The sequence below is a fragment of the Mustela putorius genome, unplaced genomic scaffold (assembly GCF_011764305.1).
Source record: "Mustela putorius furo isolate JIRA1106 unplaced genomic scaffold, ASM1176430v1.1 tig00537227_pilon_pilon_pilon, whole genome shotgun sequence".
In the NCBI taxonomy this organism is placed as follows: Eukaryota; Metazoa; Chordata; class Mammalia; order Carnivora; family Mustelidae; genus Mustela; species Mustela putorius.
The window spans coordinates 23,201,115-23,218,999 of record NW_025422368.1 but is presented as its reverse complement, the minus strand read 5'-3'; the positions used below and the strand labels follow the sequence as shown (position 1 = coordinate 23,218,999).

General features: G+C 36.0%; 1 protein-coding gene across 1 annotated transcript in view; it reads left to right on the top strand.

The window, feature by feature from the left end:
• Window positions 1-17,885, top strand: part of ITPR2 (inositol 1,4,5-trisphosphate receptor type 2) — a 502,669-nt gene that overhangs the window by 191,994 nt on the left and 292,790 nt on the right. Inside the window, exons 23-26 of the mRNA XM_004776400.3 lie at window positions 1,929-2,058; window positions 3,984-4,041; window positions 5,759-5,924; window positions 6,956-7,129. Coding sequence (XP_004776457.1) covers window positions 1,929-2,058; window positions 3,984-4,041; window positions 5,759-5,924; window positions 6,956-7,129 — 528 coding nt within the window. The remainder of the gene's footprint in view (window positions 1-1,928; window positions 2,059-3,983; window positions 4,042-5,758; window positions 5,925-6,955; window positions 7,130-17,885) is intronic.

Genomic DNA, 17,885 nt, shown 5'->3' with positions numbered 1-17,885 from the left:
ATTAAATATACTTAATTAATATTTAATAAAATTTATTAAAATTTAATTTAATTTAATAAAATTTAATAAATAAATTTTAATAAATTTTAAAATTCATTAAAAGTTTTTATAAAATTAAATATATTAAATAAATTAAATATATCAGAAGATGAAAGTTTTACTTTGGGATATATTTATAAAATACAACACTATGAGCACTAATCTTCACTAACTGAAAGTTAATAAGTGTTTCACTAATTAGTGTCTTACTCATTTGCTCTTTACATAGGTTTTTTTTTTAAACCTTTCTTTTCAAGCATGTGCCATCCAGTTTCTGTTCCCGTCTAAGACTGTCAAGTCCAATGGCCCTTCTCAGCTCTGTTTTCCCACGATCTGTCCCTTGCTTTGAAAATGCTCTTTAGCTAGAATCTACCCAACCATGATGTGTTGCAGTACATGGTAATAAAAGAGACTCCTTGGTGTTTGTTTTTCCTTCCTCATTATACATTCTTCATAGGCAGGGCTTACCCTTGACACCCCTTTTGTACCCTCAGCACCTTTCTTAGTTCTTGGCTTCACAAATGTTTGTTGAACTTAAGTGACCATAGCTGACACAGAGCATGTTTCCTGCCCATAAGAAGCATAGGGGGCTATCAGAGGAGAGAAAGAGAGAGGCAGAGGCAATAATAGAAGTATTAGGTTGACAGTAGACAGGTGTAAATCATATTTTAGGTGAGCAAAAAGGAGAAAAATGGATCTAGACAGGGAATCAGGGGAAACTTCATTTAAAAAGGAGTTTAAACTGAATCTGGGAGGATATCTGAAAAAACTGGTGACTCTAGGGTAGAGGAGAATACTCAAGGTAAGGTAGACACTGAACACATGGGAGAAGGCAGGAGAGAAGCATCTAGTGCTCGTGGAACAGAGCAGTATGAGAAGGAGTGAGAGGAGGAGGAGAAAGGAATGGGGGAACGGGGCTGCTTCAGGAACCATAGAGATCCTGACAGATCAGGTCAGACAGTAGCATGTGTGACCATTACTCTTCACTGTCCAAACAAGGCTCTTTTCAGAGTGCAGGGGGCATAGATAGTAGTTACGCTGGGACAAAGTGTTACACCAGGCTTATCGCGTGCAAACTGGGATGGGTGGGAACCCTGTGTAAAACCACTTCTCTGTTGTTTCCCTTCTCCGATCAGAAATCTGTAGCACATCTTTTCTTTCTCGGGTCCCCACTGAATTTTCTATACTACATGATCAAGCCCTCAATACTTTTCTAATTGTGTTAACAGTGCTATATTTTGTTTTCCCAACTCAGACTTTGGCTTCTTCAGGGCAATGGGCTTCAAGTGTTTGCACTCTTCCTAGTGCCTAGCACACATGGGAACCTTACTGACACTTAGTTTCTGCCAGTGTGTTAGTTAAGGAAGACAAGGACAACTGCACAACCCAAGGAAACACAAACACCATTGAGGTAATCCATGGTATATTTGGATGCTGTTACTTCAGCTGTCCTTTTGTAGCCGAGATCCAAGACTGACTGTGGTATAGCCGGAGTCCATACTATTGTACCTGGAATTTCGGCCTTTCTGTGTGTGGTTGAAGGTCATAACTCCAGCACTCTCCTCCCAGAACCAAAGGTAACTCTGCAAGGTGCAAAAAATTGTTACCTCTTCTTCCAGACTCATTGGATACCTTTATCTGGAATATTCAAAGAGTAATCATGGGAAGTCAAGTTTTCTTCTTCCTAAAAAACTGCTTTGGGATCTTACTGACATTGGCTAATGGAACTGTGTCACTTCTCTTCGTTTTATGACTGATAATCATGTGTGCAACTGAGATTTCTAATTAGTTCATGTGCAATGTTTAAAGTTTTGTTGTTGGTGTAATGAATTGTAGTTTTAACCACTATGTTAAGAAAATAAAAGTATTTTTTTAATGCTTTTTTGTAGTTTATCCTGAGTGTCAGACTAGATTATAGGATCTCGTATATGCTGTCAATATACAAGAAGGAATTTGGAGAGAACAATGAGAACACGGAAACGTCTGCCAGTGGCTCTCCAGATACGGTACTACCATCAGGTAGCTCCTTTGTGATAATATTTGCTCTGTAGCTTTCATATTTTGTCTATGAGACAAAAATGTGGAAATAATATCCACCAATGACATGAAGGGATTGAGACAGAGCAACGGACTTGCCTAGGATGCTGGGAGGATATTTCCAGTTACTTGGTGCTCCGCCCCTCGAATGCAGTTTATTTTACCATCTTCACAGCTCAGTGAGGTAGAGGTACTGTTTATTGTGCCATTTTATAGATAAGAAAATCAGATGGGGTAAATTACTCACTGAAGATCAGGAAAGTAGTAGAGCGGGGATTTCTTCTGAGGTCTCCCCAGTTTCAGAGCTTGAATCTTGTAAGCATCATGCTGTTTTGGTGAAAGTCCAAGGGAACCTTTTTGCTTGATCAAAGAGCTGCATGAAATATAGCTGTGGGGAAAAAGATGTTTTGTAGGAAGCTGTTACCCAACTGAAGAATAAAGACATGGTACGCCCCGAAGGTCTAAATGGGGGTATTTTTGCATGTGTGTGTGTGTGTGTGTGTGTGTGTGTGTGTTTACTTTGCATGGTTATGAACTGGTACTCTATGTCAGTTTTTCACATTTAAAAAATGTGAGAATGAAGCCAGTTTATCTCTGTGTATAGGAGCATAGTGAAGAAAGCATAAAAATTGTTGTGAAAATTTTGTGGCTGTAGAAAGTGTCCTATGAAACCTGAGAAATATTAAATTTCCATTTTTCTGGGTGGATCAGGCCAGTAACAGCAGGCTAGAAACTATGTCGTATTAAAGATTTAGCCAGGTCACAGAATTCTTTTTCTGAGGAGAGGATTTGTACACAGATATGAAATTTTCTTCTAAATACAACCACCATGAAAATATCAGGTAACCTCCTCTTTTTCACCCATCAATCAATTTGACAGGAATGATTCAGTGATTGTAAGGGTGTAGTTAAAATGGATAGGAGACCCCTGTCCTGGTCTCCGACTCATTAGTAGGATTTGAAGGGCAGCTTGCCTCTGTAGACGGAGTTAAGCTTTCCTAAGGGACAGGGCGCTTCTGGTATCTTTGCAACCGTGTTGTTTTTATGCTTCCCAGAAGTATAGAACCCTAAAGGGCTCTTTCCAGGAATGATATGGCAGAACCAGAAAATCTTGTTGGCGGTTGCATTGACCGTATCATAAAAATTATTGGCTCTCAGAAGCCAGACTTCTGGAAATAGAAGCTCTAAGTGTCATTAAAGTATGGGGGGGGAACCCTCAGGAAACCAATTCTCTCTGATTTACCTGATCTCTTTCATTGGTTGAGAGAGCTTTTTCTTTTTCCTTTTTTTTTTTTTTTTAAATCTTGCTTTTTATGCTTTAGGGATAAGAAATAAATAATGTACTTATTTAAACATTTTGAGAAAGATATCCTCAAAATATTAGTGGTGAGGATGGGTGAGGAATCATGATTGGTTCACATAAAAAAAATTAATGTCCCATAAGAAGAAGGGATGGAATTTTAGAAGAAAGTGTGGGGAAAAGGATCATGTTGTTTGGAAGTACCACATAGTAATAAGGTTCATTATTGCTACATTTTGATTCTTTAAAGAACATGTTTGAAAAACACCCTTCCATATCATCACATCATTAAATAATATATATTTACATGTATGTGTGCGTGTGTGGAGTTGATGCATATAGATACATCTAGGGAGGTGAAGCAACTTTTTGAATGGTCCTTCTAGATATGTCTTTGACTATAGCAATATAGATTTAAAATGTAAACTTCTTTTAAAACATTGATCTTTAAGTGTAATTAAGAACTGTGACTTTTTAAACTGTTAATTGATATTTGGTGGCATAAAGAAATTAAGACAAATATTTTGGGTATGCTAATATTGATGTGAATACTGTGACTCCTAAATAGGATAAGATAAAGAATGGAATTTGCCATTTGTCTTTACAGCTATTGTTCCTGATATAGATGAAATTGCAGCCCAGGCAGAAACTATGTTTGCTGGAAGGTATAGTAACACTTACGTATCTTTACCTTGTGGCTAAGGTTTTGCTTAGAATTCTATTGATATTTTGTTATTGTTTACCTCCCTATATTTATTTAATTTTAGATCCTTTATTGTTGCCAACATAATTTCTGCCAGAAATGAAGTTGCTAATTTACTGTAGAAGAGAAAGCATAGCTTTTCTTTAGGTAGGTCAGGGGGAAAAGACGAGAGAGATGAAATCAGCGTATTGAACTTTTCCCTGAATTCTTTGCTTTTCTTTCCTCAAATAATGACAGCACATGGATGCCCTTTAAGTCCCTTGGTATAAATAGCACTCTGTCTTGCAAAACATTGCTTTCCTGCATCTGAGAAATTTGAGGCAAGAAAGTGACTTCTTTCAATGTTATCATTAACTTCATTTGTGAGAAATAAAGCTATTTTCTGCCAGTTGGAAATATCCATGATTAAAGGAAACAAAATACCTCTGGTATGACTACCTTCCTTTGTTTTCTGAAACTCTGACATTTATTGTTTTTAAGTTGTTTCTTTCTTTTTCAGAAATGAAATTAATAGCAGTAAAAAGGAAAAGTAAAAAAAGCCCTAAGGTGTCCAAGCTACTAATTATTTTTTCTTACGTTCATTTCTTTATACATTTGCCATGAGAACTTAAACAATTTCACACAAAGCCCTTTGTTGCCTTTACTTGGGTTAGAAAGACAAACAAGAATGAAGAAGGGAACCCAAAAGGATTTTTTTTTTTAACTCTAGTGAACATTTGGTTTAACTTTGTTTTTATATTGTTTTGACAGTTTTTGTTGGTGTTCTTGTTGTGTTTTCCTATTTAAGTATTTCATTATTCCCAGGAAGAGACAATAAATCAGTGCATGATTTTTCACCTTAAGACAAACTGAGGGTTACAGAAGGGAGGGGGGTGGAGAGATGCGGTAACTGGGTGACAGGTATTAAGGAGGGCATGTGTTGTGATGGGCGCTGGGTGTTATAGGCACCTAATGAATCATTGAACACTGCATAACAAACTAATGATGTATCATATGTTGGCTAATTGGACATAAGAAGAAGATAAAAACTTACTAAAAACTAAACTTCAAAAAAAAAAAAGGATCTCTTATCCCGTGCAGTCTTGCCCAGGATCTAAATATACCAAGCACAAAGAGTGGCTCTGGTGATGACTGTGTGCACATGGATGTGCGTGCACGTGCCCATGCCCTTGTCCTTCCTTGCCGCTCATCACCTGTTGGTGAGAGGTCTCTAGGGCTCTGGAGAAAGTTAGTTTTTTCTATACATTTATCTTAGTATTTCTTTTCAATATTAGAGTTGAGATTTTTTTGGATCCGTTTTTGATCCAAAATTATTTTTGTCTATGTCGAGGTGAGGGACTCATCCTGCTTTGCTTGATACTTTCCCAGAGCAAGCCCTGAAAAGTCCTCTGCCTGGGATTGCCTTCAGCCTTGGGCAGATGGGGACAGTTGTCCATTTCATGGACAAACCCAAGTTTCCTTTTGTCTTTCTTTATGTGTGTGTATGTGTGTGTGTGTGCACGCGCGCTTTGTTTCTTTATCAGTTACATGAGGGGAAAAAGGTAAAATGATCTTCCTTTTTACATTTCATCTTTGAGGGGGAGAATGATATAACTGAGAATGTATATGCAATTTTAACCACATAGGAGTAATTTTTTTGGTAAATATAAGTTATTTTAGAATGATTTTTGGTTTTATAGAAAGGAGAAAAATCCAGTTCAACTTGATGATGAAGGAGGCAGGACCTTTTTACGTGTCCTCATTCATCTGATCATGCATGACTACCCTCCTTTGCTCTCAGGAGCCCTACAGCTACTGTTCAAGCACTTCAGCCAGAGAGCGGAAGTCTTACAGGCATTTAAACAGGTAAGACTGGGGAGCCCTCACTGGGGCACGGCAAATGCTCGGAAAATATTGTTTATAACATTCCACCGGACTTCACAGCTGCAGAGTTCATGAGACTGTATGTCTTCTCCTAGAGACATTTTCTATTTTTAAAGACAGATGTGGTCTTGTCCTAAGCCAAGACATGATCTATTTTAGAAAGAGTTCCCCACGAAATGATTTTCAGTTAATATCTTTAACATAAATGACAGGCACAAAGATTTAGGAAGGCACTGGGGGATAAGACCATAATAAGAATTTTGTTGTCCCTGCTATTATTTTGACACCAGATTTTACTCATAAATTTGGATGGGACAAGCAGTAATGCAGAAATATATATTTGGTGATTGAAAATGTATAAATACCAAAGAAAGTAACTGTTTTGGATATAATCTTTTTCTTTGTCATCTGAATGACATCAATCTTGAGACTATTGGTGAATAATACCTAACTGCTTACATGTGTGTTTCACTATATTTATGGTATTTAATAAAGCATTGATCTTCGTTAAGGATGTTTTATAAGAATATATTAAAATATGAAATAATTGTAAGTGTAATTATACAAATAGATATAATTATGCATAATTTATTTGTCATGCAATACATATAAATTATTATAAAAGTTTATAACATGAAGCTTAGACCATATCAGAATTTTCTTCCACTTATGTCTATATTTCTACCTCTTTTCAGATAGAGTCTTGGGAAAAATTAACTTTAGCAGTGAAATTAGAGTTAAGGTATCTTTTCTTTTGAACTACTCTTTAGTACTTTGGTAAAGTTCACTTTTTAAAAAATATATAATTCTTTATAACATATGACTATATTAGATTGTGTTCACAGATATTTCCAGGTAAGTTTTCATGGTCAATATACATCTAAACTATCCATAAATGTTCTAGAAATATTAAACTTCAACTGTTAAAAGACTTGGGATTTTTTAACATCAGTAAAATAGGAATTAAGGAATTTCCATAAGTAAACTGAGGGTTCAAATTCTTCTGTTTCCAGGTGCAATTGCTAGTGTCCAATCAAGATGTAGATAACTACAAGCAAATCAAGGCAGATCTAGACCAGCTTCGACTAACGGTGGAAAAATCTGAGTTATGGGTTGAGAAGAGCAGCAGCTATGAGAATGGAGAAATGGGTGAAAGTCAAGTAAAAGGTGGTGAAGAACCCATTGAGGTTTGTTTTCAAGATATATTTTGAAGTAATCCAAACAACATCTTCTAATCACAGGCCCCATAGCCAAAATTATTCACAAAGAAAAATTTTATTCTGAGTAATGGAGCATATAATTTTCATTTGCCAAATGAATTAACTCCATAAGCCTTTATTTTGCTTAATTCTTATAGGTCTCATAGGTCTTAAGCATAGACCTCTAAAGAGGTGAATTTTTACTGTTATCATTCAAAGTGACTGTTTATTACCAATCTGTAAATCATTTTTTTCTTTACTGCTTATCCTTATACAATATGTAAAAATAGTTAAATGAGGCAGTATGCTTTAATGCCAGCATGAAAATACCAAATGTCTGTTTTTACTCTAAAGAGTGGTAAGATGGTGATCCTAAGTCTTCTGTTGAATAGGTATTAGTTTTTGGTGGGTTAATTAGTTGTTGTTTTCACATTTTACTAAATACTAAATAACCATTTAAAGTTTTTAAAGCCATGTTTTTTGCAGTAATACTTGGCAAGCCCATGCCAACATCCTAATTGGTAAGATACTGTTTCTTAAATTCCTGTCTTGTGTTTTATTTAGTTGTTTTTTAATCTGCAGGAATGTAGACTATTCAGAGAGGTTTACCTACCCCAGCTTTTCTGTTTGTTGGAATACCCAAAATATTGTGTAGTGAAAGGTAAAGACAGAGTAGGAGATAGTTTCAGTCCTCAAAATGTGGAAAAGTCTCAAAGGGAAGTTCATCTGGTGGGTTACTATTTCTTCCTTGTCTCAGGACTACTTACCACTAATCTGCATAAAATTTTTAACTTAATCTTTTGGTAACTTTTTTCTGTGATTTTATAATATAAGTTATTAGAATGTAGAATTCCTACTCCATATAAATTTGTTTCATGACCAGCTCTTTTGTCGTTGTTGATAAAGAGTTCTTCTACAGCATATTTAAGAACTAAGAGGACATTTTACATTTAGGTAGTCCTTGCTACACGTCGTCTTCTAGCAGACATTTTCATACACGGTATCTCTTTTTAAATTTTATGACAAACTTTGGAGAGAGTTAGAAAGATCACATTTCTAAGGATGGATCAACTGAAACTCAGAAAACCCAAGGATTTCTTCCCTATCAAGTAGCTCTGTGTGACCCAACTGAGATTTTAACCTAGGTCTTTCTGAGGATAAGTTCCAGGCTCTTTAATGTATGAAGGCAATTTCTGATATAGTATTTAAAGATGTTAAGAGATGTATTATGCCTTTACAAAGCAGGAATACCTCTTTTGCAGATACATGCTGTGCTCATCTTCTGGAGAATAAACACAATACTGCTTCCCCTTTTAGAACATTGCATTTTAAAAAATAAAGAACGACTCTAAACCATAGGAAAATGTTCTTTGTAAAAGTTTGCAAAAAAAGTCATGTAAGAGTACAGATGAGATGTTCCATGAAGGATTTAGTCCTTCGTCTGTAGTTTAAATTCCTAATCTCTGAACAAACTGGAGAAAGAGCCTCTATCAGTGTATATCCATGGTATCCCCAGAGCAGTTTAATAAGCAATTTGTACTGATTAAAGAAAGAAGATGAATGAGTTGTCTCATTGTGGCTACCTTCAAAACAAAACTATGTTCCACGTGGCTTATAAGTTCATTTTTCTAAATACTTGAGATGAATAGAAGTCAGTGAAGCTGGGATTTATTTACTCTTTGTTGTATACAGGATTTATCTATTCAGAAAATGGTAATGATTGTAACTACTTGAACCAGGAAGTGATTTAATACAAGGAATTAAATTTTGGAAAGTCTGGAGGAGTATAGTTTGGAGGCTGCCTCTGGACTGTTGACTTCAAGGTCAAACAGTCATGGGTACAATTCAGAGGTCTAGAAGCTGCTTTGGCTGCTGCCAACGCTGCAGCTCTGCCACCACTCACTCACACCTGAAAAGCACGTGGCTGGATGATGGAACACTCACATCTCTCAGGATTTTCTTCTTAGCCCTTCCAGCCAAAGGACGATGGCATTGAATGGATAGGGCATTAAGAGCATGGGTTTTGACATCAGATTCCTTAGAAGATGCCACTAATTATATGTGTGACTTTGGGTAACTTATTTTACTACCCCCCCTTTAAAAATATTCATTCAGCGGACATAATAATGGTACTTAGATCATGAGAATACTAGATCAGGTGAGCAAATTGAGCATACGGCATGTCAGTTAATACAACTTCAGTTGGAAAATATAAGCAACAAGGTAATATGTTATTTACCAACAAGTCAAGAAGTAAGGCTCCAGCTTTAATTAATTCATTTTCTCAATGTGGTCACTATGGACCAATAGACTTAATTTTGAGACTGATCTTTTCATGGGTGCATCACAGCAGCAACATCCTGGACATTACATCTATGTACAACAACGCCAAAAAGAATATCTGTGCCTTTTTTACGCATTTCTGAGTGTCCTGTATAGGAACAAGGAAACCTTTTCCAGGCATCCCTTAGTAGAATCTATCTCATGTCTCATTGTCCAAAGCAGAGCCATATGTTTACCTCTAAAGCAATGGATTATAAGATTAATTTAGCCTAAGTAAAGGATAACCCTCAAGCTCTAGAATACCTCCTCCTGAATTACATGGGGGAAAGGCTAGATAGTAGAATAAAACTGAAATCTCCTATCAAGGAAGAACAACAAAAAGCAACTGTTGGTCCGCAACTGACAGTGTCTGCCGAATTTGGTAGTCAGTGCCTGTTTGTTATTATTATTGGTTTTTATTATATGGTTTTTATGATGGGTATGGAGTTATGAGATCTCAGAGTTAAATTATACTCATCAGGGTTATGAAGTCCAATTCCTGTCTGATACTTATTTTCTCTCTAAATAGCTCACATGAGTGAGATGTTTCTCAAAACAGAACTTATGTGATGGCAAATTCAGTAACTCTTGAGGTAGTACATTCTATTGAAATGAACACATAGCTTAAGAAATAGAATATTACTAGTAGGGAGTCCCTGGGATTCCTCCATGTATGCCGGATGAGACCGTTATTGTGAGTTTCTGTTCATTTCCTTGCTTTTCTTAACAGTTTTTGCCACAAGGATTTGTATTTCTAAAACATGAAAAAAGAATGAAAAATAAAAATATTTTATTTAGTCTGTCTTGGATTTTTAAAAAATTTTTATTGACATATAATGTATTACTTACCCTGGCCGGGGGCGGGGGGGTAAACTCACAGGTCTGTGAATCGTCAGACTTACACACTTCACAGCACTCACCATATCACATACCTTCCCCAATGTCCATAGCCCAAGCACCCTCTCCATATGCCCCCTCCCCCCAGCAACCCTCAGTTTATTTTGTGAGATTAAGAGTCTCTTATGGTTTGTCTCCCTCCTGATCCCATCTTGTTTCATTTTTTCCTTCCTACCCCATAAACCCCCTCTGCCTCTCAAATTCCTCATATCAGGGAAATCATATGATAATTGTCTTTCTCTGATTCACTTATTTCGCTCAGCATAATACCCTCTCGTTCCATCCACGTAATTGAGAATGGCAAGATTTCGTTTCTTCTGATGGCTGCATAGTATTCCATTCTATATATATATATATATATATATATATATATATATATATATATCTTGCCATATATATATATATATATCCCCCCCCACACACACACATCTTCTTTATCCATTCATCTGTTAATGGACATCTAGTTTCTTTCCATAGTTTGGCTATTGTGGACATTGCTCCTATAAACATTTGAGTGCACATGCTTCTTTGGATCACTACATTTGTATCTTTAGGGTAAATACCCAGTAGTGCAATTGCTGGGTCATAGGGTAGCTCTATTATCAACTCTTTGAGGAACCTCCATGCTGTTTTCCAGAGTGGCTGCACCAGCTTGCATTCCCACCAACAGTGTAGGAGGGTTCCCCTTTCTCCGCATCCTCACCAACATCTGTCATTTCCTGACTGGTTAATTTTAGCCAGTCTGACTGGTGTGAGTATCTCATTGTGGTTTTGATTTGTATTTCCCTGATACAGAGTGGTGTTGAGTGCTTTTTCATGTCTCTGTTGGCCATCTAGATATCTTCTTTGCAGAAATGTCTGTTCATGTCCTCTGCCCATTTCTCAATTGGATTATTCATTCTTTGGGTGTTGAGTTTGATTAGTTCTTTATAGATTTTGGATACTAACCCTTTATCTGATATGTCATTGCAAGTATCTTCTCCCATTCTGTCAGTTGTCCTTTGGTTTTGTTGACTATTTCCTTTGCTGTGCAAAAGCTTTTGATCTTGATGAAGTCCCAATAGTTCATTTTTGCCCTTGCTTCCCTTGCCTTTGGTGATGTTTCTAGGAAGAAGTTGCTGCGGCTGAGGTCAAAGAGGTTGCTTCCCATGTTCTCCTCAAGGATTTTGATGGATTCCTTTCTCACATTGAGGTCCTTCATCCATTTGGAGTCTATTTTTGTGTGTGCTTTAAGGAAATGGTCCAGTTTCATTCTTCTGCATTTGGCTGTCCAATTTTCCCAACACCATTTGTTGAAGAGACTGCCTTTTTTCCATTGGACATTCTTTCCTGCTTTGTCAAAGATTAGTTGACCATAGACCAATTAGTTGACCAAGATTAGTTGACCATTAGTTGATCCATAGTTAAGGGTCTATTTCTGGGCTCCTATTCTGCTCCATTGATCTGTGTTTCTGTTTTTGCGCCAGTACCATACTGTCTTGATGATGACAGCTTTGTAATAGAGCTTGAAGTCTGGAATTGTGATACCACCAACTTTGGCTTTCTTTTTCAACCTTCCTCTGGCTATTCGTGGTCTTTTCTGGTTTTATATAAATTTTAGGATTATTTGTTCTATCTCTTTGAAAAAAATTGATGGTATTTTTTTTATATAATTTTTTATTTTTTATAAACATATATTTTTATCCCCAGGGGTACAGGTTCCTCAAAATCTTGATGGTATTTTGATAGGGATTGCATTAAATATTAGTTTGCTTTAGGTAATGTAGACATTTTCACAATATTTGTTCTTCCAATCCATGAGCATGGAATGTTTTTCCATTTCTTTGTGTCTTCCTCAATTTCTTTCATGAGTACTTTATAGTTTTTTGAGTAGAGATTCTTTGCCTCCTTGGTTAGGTTTATTCCTAGGTATCTTATGGTTTTGGGTGCAATTGTGAATGGGATCGACTCCTTAATTTCTCTTTCTTCTGTCTTCTTGGTGTATAGAAATGCAACGGACTTCTGTGCATTGCTTTTATATCCTGACACTTTACTGCATTCTTGTACAAGTTCTAGCAGTTTTGGAGTGGTTTCTTTTGGGTTTTCCACATAAAGTATCATATCATCTGCAAAGAGTGATAGTTTGACTTCTTCTTTGCCGATTTGGGTGCCTTTAATTTCTTTTTGTTGTCTGATTGCTAAGGCTAGGACTTCTAGTACTATTTTGAATAGCAGTGGTGATAATGGACATCCCTGCTGTGTTCCTGACTTTAGGGGAAAAGATCTCAGTTTTCCCCATTGAGAATGATATTCGCTGTGGGTTTTTCATAGATGGCTTTGATGAAATTGAGGTATGTACCCTCCATCCCTGCACTCTGAAGGGTTTTGATCAAGAAAGGGTGCTGTAGTTTGTCAAATGCTTTTTCAGCATCTATTGAGAGTATCATATGGTTCTTGTTCTTTCTTTTATTAATGTATCACATTGATTGACTTGTGGTGTCTCAGATATATTTTTGCCCTCCTTCCTTGCTGATGTATAGCTGTAACTAATACATTTTTTTCTAATATATATTGGAGAATGTGCCTTACACTTTATGTACATGTTTATCTAGTTAACTGTTGGTGGTCATTTTCATTCTTTACAGTGCAAGTGTTTTTTTTTTAAATTTTTAATTTTTTATAAACATATATTTTTATCCCCAGGGGTACAGGTCTGTGAATCGCCAGGGTTACACACTTCACAGCACTCACCAAAGCACATACCCTCCCCAATGTCCATAACCCCACCCCCTTCTCCCAACCCCCCTCCCCCCAGCAACCCTCAATTTGTTTTGTGAGATTAAGATCACTTATGGTTTGTCTCCCTCCCAATCCCATCTTGTTTCATTGATTCTTCTCGTACCCACTTAAGCCCCCATGTTGCATCACCACTTCCTCATATCAGGGAGATCATATGATAGTTGTCTTTCTCCACTTGACTTATTTCGCTAAGCATGATACGCTCTAGTTCCATTCATGTTGTTGCAAATGGCAAGATTTCATTTCTTTTGATGGCTGCATAGTATTCCATTGCGTATATATACCACATCTTCTTTATCCATTCATCTGTTGATGGACATCTAGGTTCTTTCCATAGTTTGGCTATTGTGGACATTGCTGCTATAAACATTCAGGTGCATGTGCCCCTTTGGATCACTACGTTGTATCTTTAGGGTAAATACCCAGTAGTGCTACACTACAGTGCTAGTGTTTTTAAAGAAAATTTGCTACCAAAAGCAATGCTGCTTTAAAACCTTTTGTATGCCATCTGATGAACAAGTTTAAGAGATTCTTCAGGTTAAAGACTTAAATGTAAGACCTGAATATATAAAAAGCTTAGAAGAAAACCCAGTAACTTCTTTGACATTACTGTAGCAACATTTTTTTTCTAGATATGTCTTCCAAGAGAAGAGAAACAAAAGCAAAAATAAACTATTGGGACTACATCAAAATAAAAAGCCTTCACACAACAAAGGAACCCATTGACAAACAAAAAGGCAACCTATTGAATGGAAGAAGATATTTGCAAATGATATATCTGATAAGCAGTTAATATACAATATATATAAAGAACTTATGCAACTTAACACCAAAAAACTAAATAATCTAGTTAAAAATGGACAGTGGACCTAAATAGACATTTTTCCAAAGAAGACATACAGATGGCCTAACATGATTAATATGTTCAACATTACTCATCATCAGGAAAATGTAAATCAAAAGCACAATGAGATATCACCTTACATGTGTCAGATTAGCTAAAAATAAAAAAGATAGAAAATAACAAGTGTTGATAAGGATGTGAAGAAAAAGATACCCTGTGTACTGTTGGTGACAATGTGAATTGGTAGAGCCACTGTGGAAAACAATATGGAGTTTCCTTAAGAAATGAAAAATAAAAATACCATATGATCCAATAATTACACTCATGGCCATTTACTCTTAGAAAATGAAAACACTTCAGAAAGGTATATGCTCCCCTAGTTTTATTGTAGTATTATTTACAATAGCCATGATGTGGAAGCAACTTAAGTGTCCATTGAAAGATGAATAGATAAGGAAGATGTAGTGTGTATGCACGTGTGTGTGAGTGTGTGTATGCGTGCACACACAGGAATATTATGCAGCCATAAAAAAGAATGAGATCATGCCATTTGCAACAGCATGGATGGATCTAGAGGGTATCATGCCACGGGCATTAAGTCAGACTGAGAAAGATGATACCATATGATTTCACTCATATGTGGAATTAACAAAAATCAATGAATAAACAAACAAAAAGCAGAATCAGACCTATAAATAGAGCAAACTAATGGTGGCCAAAGGATAAGGTAGTGAAGATTGCGCAAATTGGATGAAGAGGCATAGGAGATACAGGTCTCCAGTTATGGAGTGAATAAGTCAAAGGAATAAAAAAGACAGTATAGGGAACATAGTCAATGATAATGTAATAGTGTGGTGTGACAGATGGTAGTTATACTTGGTGCCATGATGTATGGTACTTCTCCATAGAAGTAGAATCACTGTGTTGTACACTTGAAATGAATGTAACATTGTGTGTCAGCTATCCTCAAATAAGAAAAGAGATTATTCAGGATATACATTTAGTTGTAAAAAATCTAGAATGTTTAATTTTTACCAAATAAGGCTACTTGTTTTCTGAAGACCGAGTGACACTCCCTCCAGTACTGTATGAGAGTTCTGTAGCCCCATATCCTCATGATGGCTGACTTTCTCACTTTTTCATTTTTGATGATTGGGTGAATTGACATATTTTCTCTGTTGTGATTTTGTGTGATTGCTCATGAATTTGAGCATATTTTCATAGGCTTATTGGCCATTTCACTTCCTCTTTCATTTTAGATTAAGCTAAATATTGTATGGACAAGTTAGTTAGGTCTCACCAATTCATGTTTATCTCCTCCTAAAATTAAAAATATTTTTGACTTCAAGTCATGGTGATGCTATAGTTCAAACTTGAGTACAATCTTTTCATTTATTATTATTTTTTTTTCTTCTTGGTTGTATTGGTCAAAATTTCCAGTATGATGTTGATTAGATGTGGTATCCTTGTCTTGATTCAGTTTTTAAAGGGAATGATTTTAATATTTCACTATTGAATAGAGTGTTTATTGTCTGTGTTTGTAGATACGCTTTATCAATTGTGGAAGTCCCCTTCTATCCCTAGTTTGCTAATTTTTACCGTGATGATTATTGACTTTACTTAAACACAGTTTATACATCTATCAAGATTATGTTATTTTTCTTTAATCTTAATCTGCTAATTTTTAAAAAATTTTCATTTAAATTCCAGTTAGTTAACATGCACTGTGATACTAGTTTTGACATCCATACATCACCCAGTGCTCATCCTTAATCCCCATCATTGATTTCACCTATTCCCCCTTTATCGGCTAATGTTAATAACAAGAATCATAAACAGAGCTTCTACCATAAAAACCTTGCATTCTCTAATAAATTCATCTTGTTGATCATTTTTACATTGCTAGACCCAGTTTGCTGATATTTTGTTTAGGATTTTACATCTATGTTGTCAGTGAGATTGGCCTGTAAATTTCCTTTGTTATACAGTTCCTGTCACATGTTGGTAACAAGGTTAGACTAACTGCATAATAACATGAGTTGCAAGATCTTCCCCTTTCTTTGCATATGTTTAGATATGTATTCTGTGAATGTTTGATAAAATGTATCCGTGAATCTGCCTGGGCCTTGGATTTACTTTGAGGGAAGATTTTAACTACTGATACAATTTTTAATGGTTGTAAATTCATTCAGACTTTGTATTTTGAGTCAGTTTGCTGTACATTTTTCTAGCCATATGCTTTAGTTTTCAAATTTATTGGCATACATTTGTTCATGTTCTTTCATTATCTTTTAAAATTTCTGCTCTCTGTAGCTTCAGGATCCCCATCTCCTTTTTTAAAGATTTAATTATGTATTTTAGTGGGTGAGGGGCTGAGTGAGAGAGAGTCCCAAGCAGACCCCACTCTGAGTGCAGAGCCCAGCTTGGGGCTGGATCCCACCACACTGAGATCATGACCTGAGCCGAAGCCAAGAGTCAGACACTTAACTGACTACACCACCCACGTGCCCTGAGACCTCTTTCTTATTCTTGATACTGTTTACTTGTGTTAACTTTTTCATTTTGACCCTGTTGGTTTCACTGTTTGTGTTGTATACTTCTGTGGGTTTTGGCAAATGTGTAATGTCACGCACGTATCATCTTACCAGCACTGCCCATATTTTATTCATGCTTTTTAATGAATCTATTTTTGGCTTTGGTGAGCTTCTGGGTTTATTTTATTATATTTATTCTACTGTAACCTTTTATGTTGACATGCTTTTCAGACTTTTAAAAAATTTAATGGTATAATTTCCTTCTAAGGAATCGTGTTCCACAAATTTTGACAAATGCCTTTTATATTATTGTTCAATATTGGATATTTTAAAATTTCCATTATGATTTCATCGTTCTCCCAGAATTACTTGGAAGTGAATTCTTAAATTTCCAAATGTCTAGACGAAATTTATCCCTTTTTGTTATTGAAGTCTTAATTAATTAACTTGTGGCAACTGATGCCATCAGTTCTCCAAAATTTATTGAAACTTGCTTTTTGGCTTCTTAAATAGCATCAGGTTTTGTAAATGTTTTATGTGGACTTGAGGAGAATGCGAACAGGTAAAAGGTTCTTTGTATATGGCCAGTAAGTCAAGCTTCTTGTGTTTGAATCACTTACCTACTTACTAATATTTTTGTTTTCTTGATGTATCAATAGCTGAGAGAGGAATTTGTTAACATTTTCCACTACGATGGTAGGTTTATACATTTTCCCCTGTAGTTTTATGAATTTTTACTTTCTATGTTCTAAGGCTATTTTTGTTAGTTTGGTTTTCTTGCACTTGGGTTTTTTTTTCTTTTTTTCATTTTTTTGGGGGGCATAGTTGACACATTTTTTGGCTACTTTATTTGACGCCCCTAAATTTAAAATTATTTTTTTGCTGGGAGCAAAAACTTATCTGTTGAAAAGTATTTTCTCCCACTTCTGATGATAATACTTCATGTCTTCAGGCTTCTGTGGCTGCTATTGAGAATTTTGCTGTGTGTGGCATAGTGGTGCTTTAAATTATGAAACTCATTGTTTGTTAAACCTTATTATTGCCTCAATATCTGTTAATTTCCTTTTTATATTTTCTGTACTTGGGACTTTGTGCTGAATTTGAGTAATTTCTTTAGACTCACATGTGTCTCCCTTAAATTTATCTTATCTGCAGTTTACCTTCAGACTTTTTAATTTCAGTCATTATATTTTTTCATACTGGCAATTTGATTTTTAAAGATTATTTATTTATATATTTATTTGTTAGAGAGCGAGAGGGGGGGAGAGAGAGAGCGCGAGCACAGGCAGACAGAGTGGCGGGCAGAGGCAAAGGGAGAGGCAGGCTCCCCGCTGAGCAAGGAGCCCGATGTGGGACTTGTTCTCAGCAC